Source organism: Monodelphis domestica, chromosome 2 (assembly GCF_027887165.1).
Source record: "Monodelphis domestica isolate mMonDom1 chromosome 2, mMonDom1.pri, whole genome shotgun sequence".
NCBI classification, from domain to species: domain Eukaryota; kingdom Metazoa; phylum Chordata; class Mammalia; order Didelphimorphia; family Didelphidae; genus Monodelphis; species Monodelphis domestica.
The window spans coordinates 465,758,192-465,775,097 of record NC_077228.1 but is presented as its reverse complement, the minus strand read 5'-3'; the positions used below and the strand labels follow the sequence as shown (position 1 = coordinate 465,775,097).

General features: G+C 35.4%; 1 protein-coding gene across 1 annotated transcript in view; it reads right to left on the bottom strand.

Moving 5' to 3' along the window:
- The window catches only part of PLPPR4 (phospholipid phosphatase related 4), a 70,540-nt gene extending 57,674 nt beyond the window's left edge, over positions 1 to 12,866 (bottom strand). The window contains exon 1 of the mRNA XM_001381816.5: positions 12,045 to 12,866. Coding sequence (XP_001381853.4) covers positions 12,045 to 12,278 — 234 coding nt within the window. The 5' untranslated portion in view covers positions 12,279 to 12,866. The remainder of the gene's footprint in view (positions 1 to 12,044) is intronic.
- Positions 12,867 to 16,906: the final 4,040 nt, after the last annotated feature.

Here is a 16,906-nt window from a genome sequence, read left to right as displayed (position 1 = left end):
AATGGTACTAGCATGTTTAAGAAATAAGGCGAAGGGATTGATGAAACCTTCAATTGCTCAGTGACCCAGCAAACAAAATAAAGTGCTTCATAGAACATCCATCAGAATGCCAGCATGCTTGAAAATATCATCATCTTTTAAAAAAGAAAAATGTCCATGATTATTAGTAATGGTCTTCTTGCAGGTAATGTTTCCATCTGGCTTCCATTAATTGAGTAATAGAAATGTAAATGCAAAAGAGTTTAAAGTGACAGTGAGACCTCAACTATATCTCACCCTTCACTAGAAAGCAGAAATTCATTATGAAATAGGTCTGTCTTGGACTATATCCAAGGATACTTAGGTTTTGAAGTACCAGCAGGACCTTATTAAAAAGTGATCTCCCCTATGCATAGTTTAATCACAGTGACACCAAGAATGGATTTATATTCTGGAAAGGTTCTCAGGTAGTTCTTATTCAGTAAAGAACTAGATAAAATACAGTTATTGACCTCAAGGTGTTCATAGTGTTGAGGGGGGATATTCAAGTGTCTTTTTTTCCTCCCATAAGACTGTGATCTCCTTGACCAACTGTATTATACTTATCTAAACTTTGTTTCTCCACTTGACCTACCCCAAGTCCAATAATTGGCCAATAATAAGTAGTTAATGGTTATTTGCTATTACATTTATATTTTTTCTTTCTTTTAATTCTGAACTTTCTTTCCAGAAAATCATTTTCTCTTCTTATAGTTTTCTTGAATATCTTTGTATATACCAAGACTGTGCTAGACTCTGGGGAAACCAGTTAAAAAATAATCCCTGACATAGGAACCTTATATTCTATTCAGAGAAATAACAACATATATAGACATATGCAAACTCTATACAAAGTATTTGTAAGATAACCAGTTTTGATTTATTGACATAAATAAGCTGTCTAGGCCTTCTGTGATTAATTAAAATGAGGTTAAAGCTCCACCAATAGTCCCCCTCACCTCACTTAAATAACTACTATCCCCAAAACATGAACTAGTAGGTTTTGGGCATAGTTTATGATCCCCAATTTTGGATAGATTTCATGGTCTTAGGGAGGTTCAAGGATTTTCCTTTACAAGTGCTTTTTCCAGTGTCATATACTACAGAATGTTAGAAAACATCCATGTCACACAATTAAAAAACAAATGCAGAAATTTACCTTCTTCTTTACTTCCAAAGGCATGGTGGCTAAATTGAAAAAGAAATGAAATTTTACAGAGTAGCCATAGCTAAACATAAATATATATCTTGATGTTTGCTAAAGACCTTCCTTAGCCCAAAGGCAACAAAGAACTGAAAAAGGAAAAGAATATCAAATCTTTTTCCTCAATGGAAAAGTCTAATCTTTATAGAACTTAAAAGTCATGTGAGGTTCTCCCTTTAGGGATTTGTGTTAATTTGTAGTCACCTGTCAACCTCCAGAAAAGGAACACACCTTCCTGAATTGAAATTCTTTTATTATACTCATTAAAATAAAAGAGCATTCACCTGAAAGTATATGTGTGTGTGTTTCTGTGAAGAAGGGGCAAACATATCCAAATGTCCTTTTCCCTAGAGTACTTACAAAAAATGTCTTCAAAATAAGATGATTCTAGTGGAGGTTTAGGCATAACTTTCTTCTGGGTCTTTTCACCAAAGATATAATGAGGGAAAATTGCTTTGGAAACTGTAGAGTATGAACTGGAAGGGGGAGACACAAGTCAAGGAGACCAATTAGAAGGCCATTGAAAAAAATCCAAGTGAGAGGTGATAATGACCTAATATAATGGCTATGTGAATAGAGATGATTAGCACATAAGGTATATTGTAGAGGTAGAAACTGTAAGATTTGTCTAGGGAGGGGACAGCTGGGTAGCTCAGTGGATTGAGGACCAGGCCTAGAGACAGGAGGTCCTAGGTTCAAATCTGGCCTCAGCCACTTCCTAGTTGTGTGACCCTGGGCAAGTCACTTGATCCCCATTGCCTAGCCCTTACCACTCTTCTTCCTTGGAGCCAATACACAGTATTAACTCCAAGACGGAAGGTAAGGGTTTAAAAAAATAAAAAAAAAAGATTTGTCTAGGGACTGGAATATGGGGTAAAGGAGAGGAGAGGGTAATACTGACATTACAAACCCAGGGGACTGAAAAAATGGGATGCCATCAATATAAATAGAAAAATTTAGGAATGTGTTATATTTGAGGTGGAGAGAGGAATTGAGTTCTATTTGGATATGTTGTATTTAACATATCTCTGATACATCCAGCTTGAAATAGTCATTTATTTATTGTGAGTGACCAGAGATTAAGGAAGAGACTGGGGAAGGCAGACTAGATATATAGATCTGTGAGTCATATGTATAGAGATGATAAGTCCAAAGGAGTTGAGATCACAAGGTAGCTTAAAATGCTTTAAATTCCCCAAAGAGTTTATATTTATTCTTAAAAGTTATAGGAAGCTATTAGAATTTAATGAGCAGCAAGGTAATATGATCAGATTTTAATTTTAGAAAAATATGTTGGTTGGTTGGGTTGGAATTGGGCAAGGTTTGAATCAGGAAACCCAGTGATAAAGTTATTACAAAAGTCTTATAATAATATTGGATTATGGCAGGCTATGAAGACTTGCACTAAGACTGGCTGTGTTGTAAAAAAAAAAAGACTGAAATGTAAGATATATTGTTTGGATTAGAAAAAATAAGATATGACAGCATTGGCTATATGGATTTGATGAAAAGGAGGAATATAGAATCATACCATGGCTGCATACTTGAATGATTTGATATATATTGGTATCTGAGGCTGAGAAAAAAACCCTATTTTTGGAGATCAACATTTTAAATACTTTATGCTGGAGATAGCATAATTATCACCCAAAATACTTCTGATAATTCTTGGATAAGAAGTCTATCAAATACCTAAGGATATCAGCAACTATCCTATGTTCATTTTTTGTTTTCTCAAACTTTCTTTTCCAAGACTGAGTCATCTCCTAATTGCACTGAGTCTGCCTTTTCCCCATTTCTTTAATCTTGGCTGCATTCTCTCATTTTCCTTCTGAAACCATGAAAACCCGTTCTTGTAGCTTCTCTTTGCATCCCTCTATTTCCCTTCTCTTTGCTTTATTTCCCATCTCACCCACTCACTGCACCCACCTCAATTCCATAGTACACTTTGGGGTATAATCAGTGCCCTTCAAAATCCAGTATCTTTTTAAGTGTATAGCCATTATGCATTTTGCAAACAGTACAGAGTGAAACCAGTTAACTTAATTAGATCATGCTACCAATAAAGTCAAATTCACAGGTCAAATTCCCATAAGAGATGTTTAGCTTCATTGAGCAAATAACTATTCCACTGCCCACACACTGTACCTCCAACTAGCCATCCTGTAATTAAATGTTCTTGCTCATAAAGGAAGTCAATAAGTTGGTGATAGGACTAGGGTTAGTATCTTCATCTTCAGACTTGGCATTCAAAACTCTTTCCATTATTACTTCACCAGTTTTTTTAAACATCATCTTACCAAATGCGATGTGGAAAAAAGTGCTACAAATCCTTACTGATTACAGAAATGCAAATTAAAGAAATGTTAAAGTTCTGCCTCATATTCATAAGATTGGTAAAATTGAATAAAAATATGGCAAAACATGAGGAAATAGTCATTTTAATCCATGGAGCTGTGAATTAGTCCAACCATTATAGAAAGAAATTTGAAACTACACAGAACAATTCTCTATAATGTATAGACCCTTTGATCCAATATTGTAGTTCTATAATCTATGAAAGAGATTTAAAAAGAGGATAAAGACTCTTGTATACAAAAGTATTTATAAAATCTCTTTTTCTAGTGTCAGACTTGGAAATTAGGGGTCTACTTTTCAAATGGAGAATGAAAAATTTATGATGTATCAATAAAATGGAAAACAATTCTATTATAGGTAGCTATGTGTTATAGAGTCAACTAAGCTATCTGGAGTCAGTAAGCCCTGAGTTCTAATAGGGCTGTAGACACTTGCTAGCTATGTGAACCTAGGCAAATCACTTCACCCCTTTTTGCCTTAATCTACTGGAGAAGGAAATGGCGAACCATTCCCATGACTTTTGCAAGAAAATCCAGTAAGATCTATGGGGTTATGAAGAGTCTGACATGACTGGATGACTCAACAGTGACGACAATAACCAAACATGTTACAGTAGATAACAAAGGCATATGGAGTCAGGAAGTAGCCTTGGAGAGGACCTGGAACCAAGATAACCTGAGTTCAAATCTAGCCTCAGAAACTACCTGTGTGAACCTGGGCAAGAAATGAGATAATGATATACTTACATCAGAGGATTGTTTTGATGATCAAATGAGATGATATTTGTAAGGTACTTAGCACAGTACTTTGCACATGGTAGAGTCTCTATAAATATTAGTTACTATGATTATGATTATTAATTATTGTTATTGTTTAACTTCTGTTTTCTTTAGTTATTTCATCTCTAAAATGTTGGAATGTTAATAGAACCCCAATCCTAGGGTTTTGTGAAGCTAAAAAGATAAAATTTATAAAGTGATTTGAGAACTTTAAAATACTAAACAAGTGCTAGCTCTTTTATAATTGTTGCTACTGCTGCTGTTGCTCTATAAGATAAAGGGGTGATTTCAGAGGAACCTCAGAAAATTTCCATGAACTGATGTTGAGTGAAATCAGTAGAAACATGATAAAAAATACAACAGTAAAAACTTTCAAAGACTTAAGAGCTCTGATCAATGCAATGGCTAACCAAGATTCCACAGGACCCATAATGAAACATACTTTCCACCTCCAGAATAAGGATGATGGATTCAAGTCATAGAATGAGATATATTTTTTTTGGATATGGCCAATGAAGAAATTTGTTTTCTTAACTATACATACTTGTTTCAAAGGATTTGTTCTTTTTTTCCCCTTTCCAATTGTGGATGAGGAGGTGGGCGAGAGAAAAAAGAGATTTAAAAATACTTTTAAAAAAAGAAAAGAAAAGGCATTTTGGACTTAATCTTCATACAGATAGTGGAAAATGGGACAATCTAAGAAAAAAAAAGAGAGATGATGTTACATTGTGGATAGATTGACCAGCTGGGAAGATGAACACTTGATTTAAGACTTGTCTCTGAAACATACTATATTTGTGAACTTGGGCAAATCACTTAACCTTTTAGGATCACATAGCAACGCTTTAAGACTATAGTATTTTATATTTTTCTTGCCACTGGACCCAGGCTTCCAAACGCCGAGAGAGTGGGACTGTCTCTGTGCATCAACTTTTCCACTTAAATCTCTTTCACACACAAGTATCATTGATCGTTATTCTCAGCTTCCAAGATACTACTACTAATTATAACAACTGGCAATCTATACTCAGAACAAATTTCTTCACTCAGCAATTCCTATAGCATTGAAATTATAGGTTCCCACAAAAATAACACACACATACACATATGATTTGGGGAATACATATATGCTGTACATATGTACACATGCATGTATAGTAACATATACATATTTGTGCATATTGATATCCTTATATATTTAATGTGGCATATATGTATATACATACTCAGATACAATAAAGTACTAGTGAATTTTTAAATTTTAATAGTTACTATTAACACTTTAATTGTACAGATAAGTATAATGGCTTAAAATGTCACTGTAAATTTTTGGAACACCATAAGGTTTGTAAAGCACCATCTACATTATTAAATTTTATCAACACAATATAATTATAATCCCTATTTTACAGAAAAGTTCATTCAAGGTCAGAGTTCTAATGCCTTACCCATCAACATATGACTAATAAACATCAGATTCTAGACTTGCACCAAACTCTTAACTCCCAAATCCACCATTCTTTTCCTCTACCACATAGATGCTTGACTTTTAAAATAGAAGCTTCTATAAGAGTTATTACTGGTAATGTCTATGAGCATTTTCTGGTGGATAAACATTTCTATGTATTCATACAAAAAGGATTTTTGAACTTGTATCATGTTCAAGATCATGCTAAATGCATAAGATGATATGGGAAGGAAGCACTTATAAAGAACCTACTATGTTCCAGGTACTGTGTTAAGCCCTTTTGCAAATATCTCATTTGATCTCACAATTCTATGATGTAGATGCTATCCTCATTTTACATATGGGGAAACTGAGACACACATTGATAAGTGTCTTGCATGCAGTCACAAAAATGGTGTCTAAAGCTGAATTTGATTTCAGGTCTTCTTGATTCTAGAACCAGGGCTCTACCCACTACGCAATCTAACTGTTATCTTCCTGAATCTCCAGGAAATTACAGCCTAGTAGATGCATAAAGGAAATATATCAATAAATAGAGTTCTAAGAAGATTATGGTGATGATTCTAATGAAGGGGCAAAATACCATATGGCTCTTGAGGAGAAAAACAAGCGCAAAGACAGAGACAGAGAGATAGAGAGCAATAATCCCCCCCAAAATCATTAAAGGTAGGGCAGATAAAAGTGCTGTTAGAGTTTGATGTACTGCTTAGCTTTAAGGAACTTTTTTTTCTTTTCCTTGTTTTTAAAATCTGTCTCAAGACAAGACATGCTAGGTAAGCAAAGAGGGAAGGGTTATATTTGGAATTTGATACAGTGTAAAAAAAACAAAAGGCACTGATTTTTTAAGAGTTATCTTTTGAAGTCATATAGAGATGTCATAGTCAACTGAGAAGTCAGAATCACAAAGGAAGAGATGCTTTATTGATATTAAGGACTTTATTAAGAATATTAAGGAGCAACATAAATGAATTACATAAAACTCTTATCTAAATGTCATTGCATTACTATTATACACAACTTTTATGTGAGAACACATATTCTTTACCTACTTCTCTACAACTTCATATTAAGAGTATATAACTTTCTGCTTCAAAAAAGCAGGTTTTCATTCATTTGTTTTTCACAATAAATGTATAAATTTAGTGGCTGAAACAATTAGTACAGTTGCTAAGAAGGTTATAGAAAAAGACCAAGACCAAGAAGCTGACCCCTAGTGGATTACTTAGCTTTCCATAAAGGAAATGCCTAAATTCACAGAAACCTCCAGATATCTCAAGCTTAATATTAAGATATTAAGCTTGATAGATTTTAAAAATGAGTAGTGCCATTCATTACATTAACCATAATAGCCATCATTTGGAAAATAATGTGCAATAAATGTCTGAGAAATATTTCATTAGTGGAAGGATAACTTGCATTTCTGCTCAGATATCTTAGACTTGGCTATTTGTTTTATTTAATGATATGATTCTTTTTCCCATGATGTCAGAATTAACATAGGATCAAAGACAACACAAACGGAAAACACATCACAATGAACCATAAGTTAGATGCCATTCAATATAAGTATATCAAAGTCCTAAACTCTTTCCTATTGACTCTTCATTATGACAGTGCTAAGAAACATTAGCTACTTTGTTTTTAAGATATTTGAAAAAATTGATTCTTATTGATATCTTCTTGTCTCATATCACCTACATTTCTCCTACATCTCTCCACTCTCCCTTCCCAGAAAATATTTCTTATAACATATTTTTTTCCAAAAAGGAAAAGAGCAATCAATAAAACTCATCAACACACAATGCTATTTTATATGCTATCTTCCACATTTATAAATTGTGCCTCTTCAAAGGAGCAGGGAGAAGTTTACATATCTCTTCTTAGGGACTAACTTGGACTTTATAATTTTATAGTATACAAAACAATCAATGCACAATAAGTTGCTTTCACATCTTTTAGGGAGGGAAACACACCAAGTCCACTAACTCAATAATCTGATGGACTTTACTCTTTTAAAGAAAGAAACAGAGACAGACAGATAGAGATAGACAGAGATGGGTGGAGGAAGAACCATAGAAATCACATAATCCAACCCTTCCCCTACCATCCTGCCCCATATTTTTTAGTTAAAGTAACTAAGGATCAGTGTTAAAATGATTGTCCAAGCTCAAACATGCTGTAAGAAGCAGCCAAAGGTTCATACCTATGGCTTCTGATTCTAAATATAGCATTCCTTTTGTTATACCAAAGTATGTCCTAGACTCTGAGGACATGAATTCAAATCCTCATTATGACATATTATCTTATGACATTGATAAAGTCACTTCACTCTCCTATGCTGAGATTTCCTCAGGTGGTGAGTTGGATTCAATGTCTATTGAGATCCCTTCTAGCCCTACCCAAAATCTTTGATCTTTTTAATCCCTACACTAGGCTTACACACTAGGAGTAACTTGCATCTTTTCAGAGAGGTGACCCATAAACTCTACTCCTAGAGCCATTTCCATGTCTACTATAAGTAAGGTTAAGAATCTACTCAACTTCCAAGGAGTCTTGTATACTAAGAACAAACTCAGAGAATATCCTATTTGATTTGATTCTCTCAGATTAGATAAACACTACACCAACCTCTGCGGAGAGAAAATAGAGTTGCTCTCTCTTGCCATATTTTGTTCAAACTTAATCTATGCTTCTTTTGGTCCAAAGTTTGAGACACCATCATACCAGTTCTTTATGTTAAGGTACCATGTAAATAATTTCAAACAACATAAGGTACTAGGAGGAAGGTGAGGAGTTAAGTTAACAACCTTTTCCCCAACTTTCAAATGAAATTCCTCTTTTCCTGTTTTCTGTAGGTTATGTTTTTTTCCTCTTAAATTTTGATCAAGGGCTTTAGAAAAAATTAATGACCTTTTCTATAGGGATTAGATGATTATAGGATCAAGGATGTAGAGCTAGAAGGGACTTCAAAAACCACATAGTTCTACTTCCCTCATTTTAGAGAGAAGAAAACAGACTGAAGGAGTTTAAATGATCTGGGGCAGCTGGGTAGCTCAGTGGATTGAGATTCAGGCCTAGATATGGGAGGTCTTAGGTTCAAATCTCGCCTCAGACACTTCCCAGCTGGGTCACCCCTGGACAAGTCACTTAACCCACATTGCCTATCCCTTACCACTCTTCTTCCTTGGAATCAATGCATAGTATTGATTCTAAGATGGAAGATAAGGGTTTAAAAATGAGCTTTATCTGTCCAAAGTCACAAGATAGTAATCTGGGTAGTTGTTCCAGAGTCAGTCTTCTTTTCATTGTATCATAGGAAAAAGAAGTCACTATTGTTTTTTAATTTCTTAATAATTAAACTTGGGGATATTAACTTTAAGTCAAGGTATTATTACTCTCAAATATTTACCTGGCTGTTTAATCTAAGATCATTTGCCCCCAAAAGGAAAAAAAAATGAAACATATTTTAAATGTATACAAATTTAATAATATTCCAAAACACCTTACCTTAGCATTGTACACTCTATAAAACTCTTTCTTTACAATAACTCTGAGATAGAATTTATCAACATTATGTTCCCAATTTTAGATAGAAGCAACCTGAGGTACAGAACAGTGAAATGGACCATCCAAAAAGTTCAGTTAATAAGTATTAGAGCCAAGGCTTGAAGCCAAGTTTCCTGACTTCAAACATTAGACTCATTATGTTTCAGCACAACTCCAAAGGAGTATTCTTCTGCATGCTTTCTAATCCTATATGAGATGGTATGTTCTGTTACCATATGTAGAATTCCACCAGATACACAGGTTTTATAGTGTTTGTATATGAGACTGCCACATTTCTGAGCATCAGCTCAATATAGGCTTGGTATATGTATAATACGAAGCAGTGACTTCCATATTTCTCTGTATCTGAATGGTCTTAAAATAAAACAACTCCTAGCATTGAGCAGTATTGCACATTATAGAACAAACAGAAGTCACCTGAAGAGACCATAGTGAATATATTGAACACTAGAACTTTTTTGTCTTTTTTGGACCTTCCTAAACATCTTCAACTATGTGAGGAAAGATGGATATTTTAAGAAATTGTTGTTGATAGTGTTAGCAAAATAGCTCCTTGCACATGTGAGGTACTAACTTGATGCTCATTGCACTAATTTTAATTGATGTACATGCCACAAATTATAGGCACAGATCATAGGTAAAGTTTAGAGTTTGTGGTTAATTACCACAAAATATTTTCACTGTTGATATGCATTCATTGGGAATAGACACTTCTTAGAGGTAATTGGAAAGTGCATAAAAACAATTTAAAGATATTTTCCTAATTCCCCATTTACACATCTCTCTTTTTCTAACATCAGTACCTTCCTGAACTATTCAGCTCATAAATCCACACTAAAGTGTGAATCCACTATTCCAAATTGGCTTCAGATATACTTCCTTATAGGAGTCTCAGAATCATCCTATTGTTTCTTAACCTGAGACAAAATATAATAAATATTAAGGAAAAAACCATCAACCCTTGATGTAAGAAAAAAAACTGTTAGTGCATTCTTAGGGCCTTTGGAATCCAAGCTAAGGGATAATATGGTATATTTTCATAGTACCTGAGTGTTTAAAAAATCTTATTTTCCCCATTATGTATTATACTATGAAACTTGTGAGGTTTAGTAGAAAAAGTATAGCATTTGGAATCTGAGGATCTGGGTTTAAATCCTACTTTTGCCACCTGTATAACTTAGGCTAAGTCAGTTGTCTTCTAGGCCTCAGCATTCTGGCCTGTGAAATGAGGGGATTGGACTAGATGACATCTATGATTCCTCTCAGCTGCCTCTATATACATTTTCTTTGACAAGACTCCTTAGTAAACTCTTCAAGTAAACCAAATAAATAGGACGAACAGGGTTTTGTTTGTGGTGGGGAGAGTAGATGGTGCTGAAGTGGAACAGAGGAGAGTAAGGGGATTGTATGTTGAATGATTCACTCTTTTATTAGGTGAAAATTATACAAGACACCAAAATCATATTTTTTGTCACTTCTCCCTAAAAAAACTTCAGTGTATACTGTCAGTTGCAAAAAAGTCCAAATTCATTCTTAAATTTTAGGGTAGTGATTATTCTCAGTATCTTTTTAAGCATAAAGCCTCCATATTGGGCTAGATTTCCAAAGAAAGGAATTAATAATACAAAAATATTTACTAGAAATTCTTTAAATGACTGGAGCTTGAATCACATAGAAAATATTTTCCATGCCTTATCAATTTCTATCCAAATAGTTAATCCAACAAGTCTTTTCTCCTACATCAACCCTTAGCTCTCATTTAATAAACCTTTTGATCAAATATGTCTTCCTATTGCAATGAACCACAGTGCATGGAATCCCCTTAGCTGTCAGTCTCTGAAAACCTTTCATAAATTGTTCTTCCTCTAAATTCAGCATTTTTTCCAAGTTAAAAGTTAATTCCATATTCTTCTATATGTCATCTGCTCTCCCACATAGATTTTACTCTCTATGGAATAAATATGCATATATCAATCATTCAAAAGTCAGCTGATGTAAATTATTAGCACAATTTTCTCCATTGGAAAGGGGCAGTGGGTTATTATCCAGATGGTGCAGACCCAATTTTAGAAGTAGACGTGAGCACCATCTTAATCAGGATATAAGGAAAGCTTAAAAAAAAAAAACGCACCATCTGAATAAATCATATAATGTGCACTATTCAACTACTGTGCCCAAATGAGACATAGCTAACCTGAAAAGAAGAAAATGGGGTCTTCTAGAGATCTAGATGCCCAGTGAATGGTCAGAACCCACTTGAAACACTGGAACACTAATAACTATGAAGCACAGACAACACTCTCAACAGAAATGATCACCAACTGACTTAGCCTCTCTCAAGGCCCAGAGAACTCTCCACTCACACAGGTATCCCATCTATACAAGCCACCTCAGCTCATACAAGCATGGAACCGAACACTAGAGAGTGTGCATATACTTAAGACACCCAGTCATTCTCACTCAGGAATAAAACGGAGGGAAAATCTCCCTTGCTAGGCAGGTATCTCTGGACAGCTGGCTTGCCACCAGTGTACTTAGCGCTGCGCTGTCCAAGTGCTGAATTCTCTGGGCAGTTCAGGGAGGAAGAAATCTGCAATATGCTGGACCCGAGGACTAGAGAAATGGCCACAGTTTGCGGCCCTTCACTTACCTCTACGAAATAAAAGCAAGGCAGTAAGGTGACGCTGTCCTTGGTCACTTTGCTCTTTGGCCTCTCCTTGGCCGACATGCCTGCGCTAGGCAAGGGTCGGGGGTCTTCTCCAGGGGGCGCCGAACTCGAGGCACTTCCGAGGATTGCTGCTGCTGCTGCTGCCTCCTTCAGCCGCCAGCGCCCGGCGCTGATGTCACATTCCCCCTGGACTCTTTGGGAGTCAGTGCGCTGCATGCATGCAGCAGCGTCCTCCTGCCTCTCCCCACCCCCTCTTTGCAGCACTGCTGCCACAGGGGCTCTGAGTTGTCAATCTCGATCTACAGGGTCCTTTCTGACCCTTTCTCTCTTTCCCAAAGATCTGTACTCCCTTTCCTCTCCTCCAGAGACCTCCTCCTCACCACTCACCCAACCCCCAAAGCTGTTGCTGCAATGGCTCCTTCCTCTTCTCACAGCTTCCCTCTCCCTCAGCTCTCCACAGCTCTAGCGATGCCAAAGCGCTTTACAGCATTTCTGAGGCTTGACGTCAAGAAATCTACTACTCCCAGAAAAGGAGGGGAAGGACCCTGATCTTCTGCAGTAGTAGAGCTGAGGGCACTGGCGTTTATTCTCTCCTGGGAGCTAGAGAATCAACATCTGTCACTCCAGGAACTCTGTTTGGGTTTGCTGGTACATTGAACCTCAGGGAGAGAAAATTGTCTAGTGCTAAGAAATTAAATCATAATTTCCATTCCAAAAGAAAACCCAGCAAACAAGTATTTTGGGCCCATTCACTACCATTTTAATGAAATGGCTCTGTTGTGTGTCCTTACAGCATGGTCTTGTGTTTAACCTAAGTAGTTCATTTTACTTAATGTCCAATCTCAGGTAGATAAGACATAGATTCTTGATTTGTGAAGAAGATAGTCCTGGTGGTGACAGAGGTTTTGCAAAAAGTTGTGAAAAATTGTGTACTGCGTATACAAAGGTAATGATCATCCTTGAGATATCCAAGTTCTTGCAACATACTTACTCAGGCAATAGTTTAGTGACAATTTTAAAAAAGTTTATCATAAAGAAAAGATTAAATTCTCCCCTCCTGGATAATATAATTCTTTTCCTCGGTGTGGGTGTGATTTTCAGTAGTGATAGGTGAATTTAAGGTGCATGTGAACAAATCCCTAAAAAACATAAAGCATTTCACTTTTTTAGTGAAATGGGTGTCATGACTGACTAACCTTTTGATAACTGAGTAGTCTTTTATCCATTGGATTTGTCCAGAATCTTCCTTCTTTCCCCAAACATTGTGGTACTTTTGCTTCTCATTAGCATCTCCAATCAAATCCAATTTGTTAAAGCAAAAGGTAGAATCTCTTAATGAATACTTATAGGAAGCTTAACATTTGTTATTAAGGAACAATAGAAACAAATCTTACTTATGTCTTCTTTCATTAGCAGAGGGTTAAGTAAATATTGAACAATTCACAGTCCCATGGTAGCAAAAGTTGCTGCTAGTCCCAAATACAATATTAAAAATGAAAGACATTATATCTTTGCCATCCCGACTTATGTATCCATTTTTACCATTTTTACTAATAGCATTGTCAGCATCCATAACCTTTTTCTCTGATTCAAAGCCCTTCTTTAATTTCAACTTAAGTATTCCAGTAGCATCTCACAATACCACGCCTGGCCATCTGTTGAATTCATTCTTTTCTGTATATGGAGAAATGAGGATATTTTTGCTGTATCCACTTGTTTCTGTCCTCTTGTTCCTTCTCAACTTGGGAAATCAATCAACAAGTATATACTAACTGCCTACTGTCTGCCAGATGTGTCAAGCACTGGCAATAAAAAGACAAAAATGAAATCGTCCATATTTTCCAAGTTATATCTTTTTTTTTTAACTTTGCTTTTTTTTTCTTCCACTTTAAACATTATTTTATTTGGTCATTTCCAAACATTATTCGTTGGAAACAAAGATCATTTTCATTTCCTCCCCCCCACCCCATTCACACCACCTCTCCCATAGCCAACACATGATTCCACTGGGTATCACATGTGTTCTTGGTTCGAACCCATTTCCATGTTGTTGGTATTTGCACTAGAGTGTTCATTTAGAGTCTCTCCTCAGTCGTATCCCCTTCCCCCCTGTAGTCAAGCAGTTGCTTTTCCTCAGTGTTTTTACTCCCATAGTTTATCCTCTGCTTATGGATAGTGTTTTTTAGATCCCTGCAGATTGTTCAGGGACATTGCATTGACACTAATGGAGAAGTCCATTACCTTCGATTGTACCACAGTGTATAATGTCTCTGTGTATAATGTTTTCCTGGTTCTGCTTCTTTTGCTCTGCATCACTTCTTGGAGGTTGTTCCAGTCTCCATGGAATTCCTCTACTTTATTATTCCTTTTAGCACAATAGTATTCCATCACCAACATATGCCACAATTTGTTCAGCCATTCTCCAATTGAAGGGGATTCCCTCATTTTCCAATTTTTGGCCACCACAAAGAGCACAGCTATGAATATTCTTGAACAAGTCTTTTTACTTATTGTCTCTTTGGGGTACAAACCCAGCAGTGCTATAGCTGGATCAAAGGGCAGACAGTCTTTTATCACCCTTTGGGCATAGTCCAAGTTATATCTTATTAATGGAGACAGCAAATAAATTTATGAGATTAAGAATAATTCCCAATTTGACAAATGAATAAAGATATGAACTGATAATTCTGAAGAGAAGAACCAAAGTGGACTATAGTTATGTGAAAAAATGCTACAAATGACTTATAATAAGATAAATAAAAATTACAGTAGTTCTGGGGTTCTATTTCATAACCATGAGATTGGCAAAAGTGTTAAAGAATGAAAATGGCAAATACTGGAGGGGCTGTGGGGAAAAAAGGCACTTCGATATTCTCTCTATGAACCTCAACATAAATAAAACCATTCTGGAAAGAAATATGGAATTACATATAAAAAGAAGATTGGAAAGATCAAAATGGGCAAGATTGTTAAGAGATTTAATGAAAAACATAGTTTATATTTTATCATAGAGCCCCTGGATTTTAGAATTCCCAGTGCAGAAATTCCTTCCATGAAGGTTGCTCATTAATGGTTCTTCAACTTAAGTGTTAGAGAGTTGCATGGGATACTGAGAGGTTCCATAACTTGTCCAAGTACTCACAGCCAACAAGTGTAATCAGATGACTTTCACCATAAATCTTCCTGACTCTAAGATTAGTTCTTTATCTGGCAAGTTGCTCTTCCCTTCCCAATAATACTCAAATAAATACACATCATTCTCAGTGAGAAACTCTACAATCTCCTTTTATTCCAATCCCATACCACATCATTCTTTATGGTTCTCTCTTCTATGTTAAATCTAAAAACAGTTTACTTGGAACCTAAATTTTTGCTAGTTTATATGAAACCAGAAGTGATTTGAAGAATCATTTGAAGAATCACCCAGTAGCATGAAAGCAATTTGAAGACAAGATTTGTCTAACTTTGATTTTGTATTTCCAATGCCTAGTATATAATTTTGTAGTTGTCCAGGCATTTCAGTCATGTTTGAATCTTTCTGACCCCATTTGAGAATTTTCATGGCATAGATACTGGATATGTATGTCATTTCCCTTTCTAGCTCATTTTGCAGTTGAATAACTGGGGCAAACAGAGTTAAGTGACTGCCAGTGTCTGAGGCCAATTCTGAACTCATGAAGATGAATCTTACTGACTCCAAGCTTGGTGTTTTATATACTCTATCACCCAGCTGCCCCTAATACATGATAAGCACTTTGCAATTATTTCTCAATTGACCACAAAAATAATATTTCTATTGTTTTTCACCAAATTTTGGTTGCGTTAAAAATATTATCCTGGTATGTTTTCAGAAAAAAGCATCCATTACCTATATTTTATTGGCAAAAAAGTACTTCCTTCAGTTAAATACTATTTTCTTTTATACTATGTAGCCTCCAGGTCTTTAGAGCTTTAAATTTTTTTTCATGTGAAACATTTTTTGTCATTATATTAATTTAGTTCAGACAAACTACCAAATATTTTATATCTGCAGTTATTTTAAATTTAACCCATTTAACTTTTCCTTTAAGAACTTTAATGTTATGTTTGGTGCATATATATGTATATTTAGTATTGATATTACTTCATTTTCTATGGTGCCTTTTAGCAAAATGTATTATTTCTGTTTAATTCCTTTAATTAGGTCTATATTTCCCTTTTCCTTTGTCTAAGATCATGATACTTCTGTCTCTTTTACATCAGCTGAAGCATAATAGATTCTTCTCTAGCACCTTATTCTTTGTGTATTTTTGTTTCAAGTGTAATGATTCAGGTTTCTAATCCATTCTGCTACAGCTTCCATTTTATGATTGAATTTATTCCATTCACATTCATAGTTGTTATTTTTCTAAATGTATATTTTCCTCCATTATGTTTTCTTCTGTTTTATCCTTCTCTTTCTCTTTTGACTCTGTCCCTTCTCAAAAGCCTTATTTTGCTTCTCACCACTGTCCTTCTTAATCTGATTCCTCTTTTATTACCCCACCCCTTTATTTATACTCTTCCTTTCCCAATTTTATTGGTTAAGATAGATTTTCATACTCAATTGAGCATGTGTCTTTGGATATATATTCTTTTCTCTTTAAACCAGTTGAGATGAGAGTGAGGTTCAAATATTGCCTGCACCCTATTTTTCCCTGCACTCTTAAAATTCTTCCTTCTATACCTCTTTTATATGAGATAAGATAAGATTCCTCTCCTTCCTTTCCCTTCTTACTCCTCCCACTTCTTCCCTCTTTCTCATCCATACATTTTTTATAGATCATCTTAACATAATTGATACTTCAGTGCCCTCAGTCCATGTA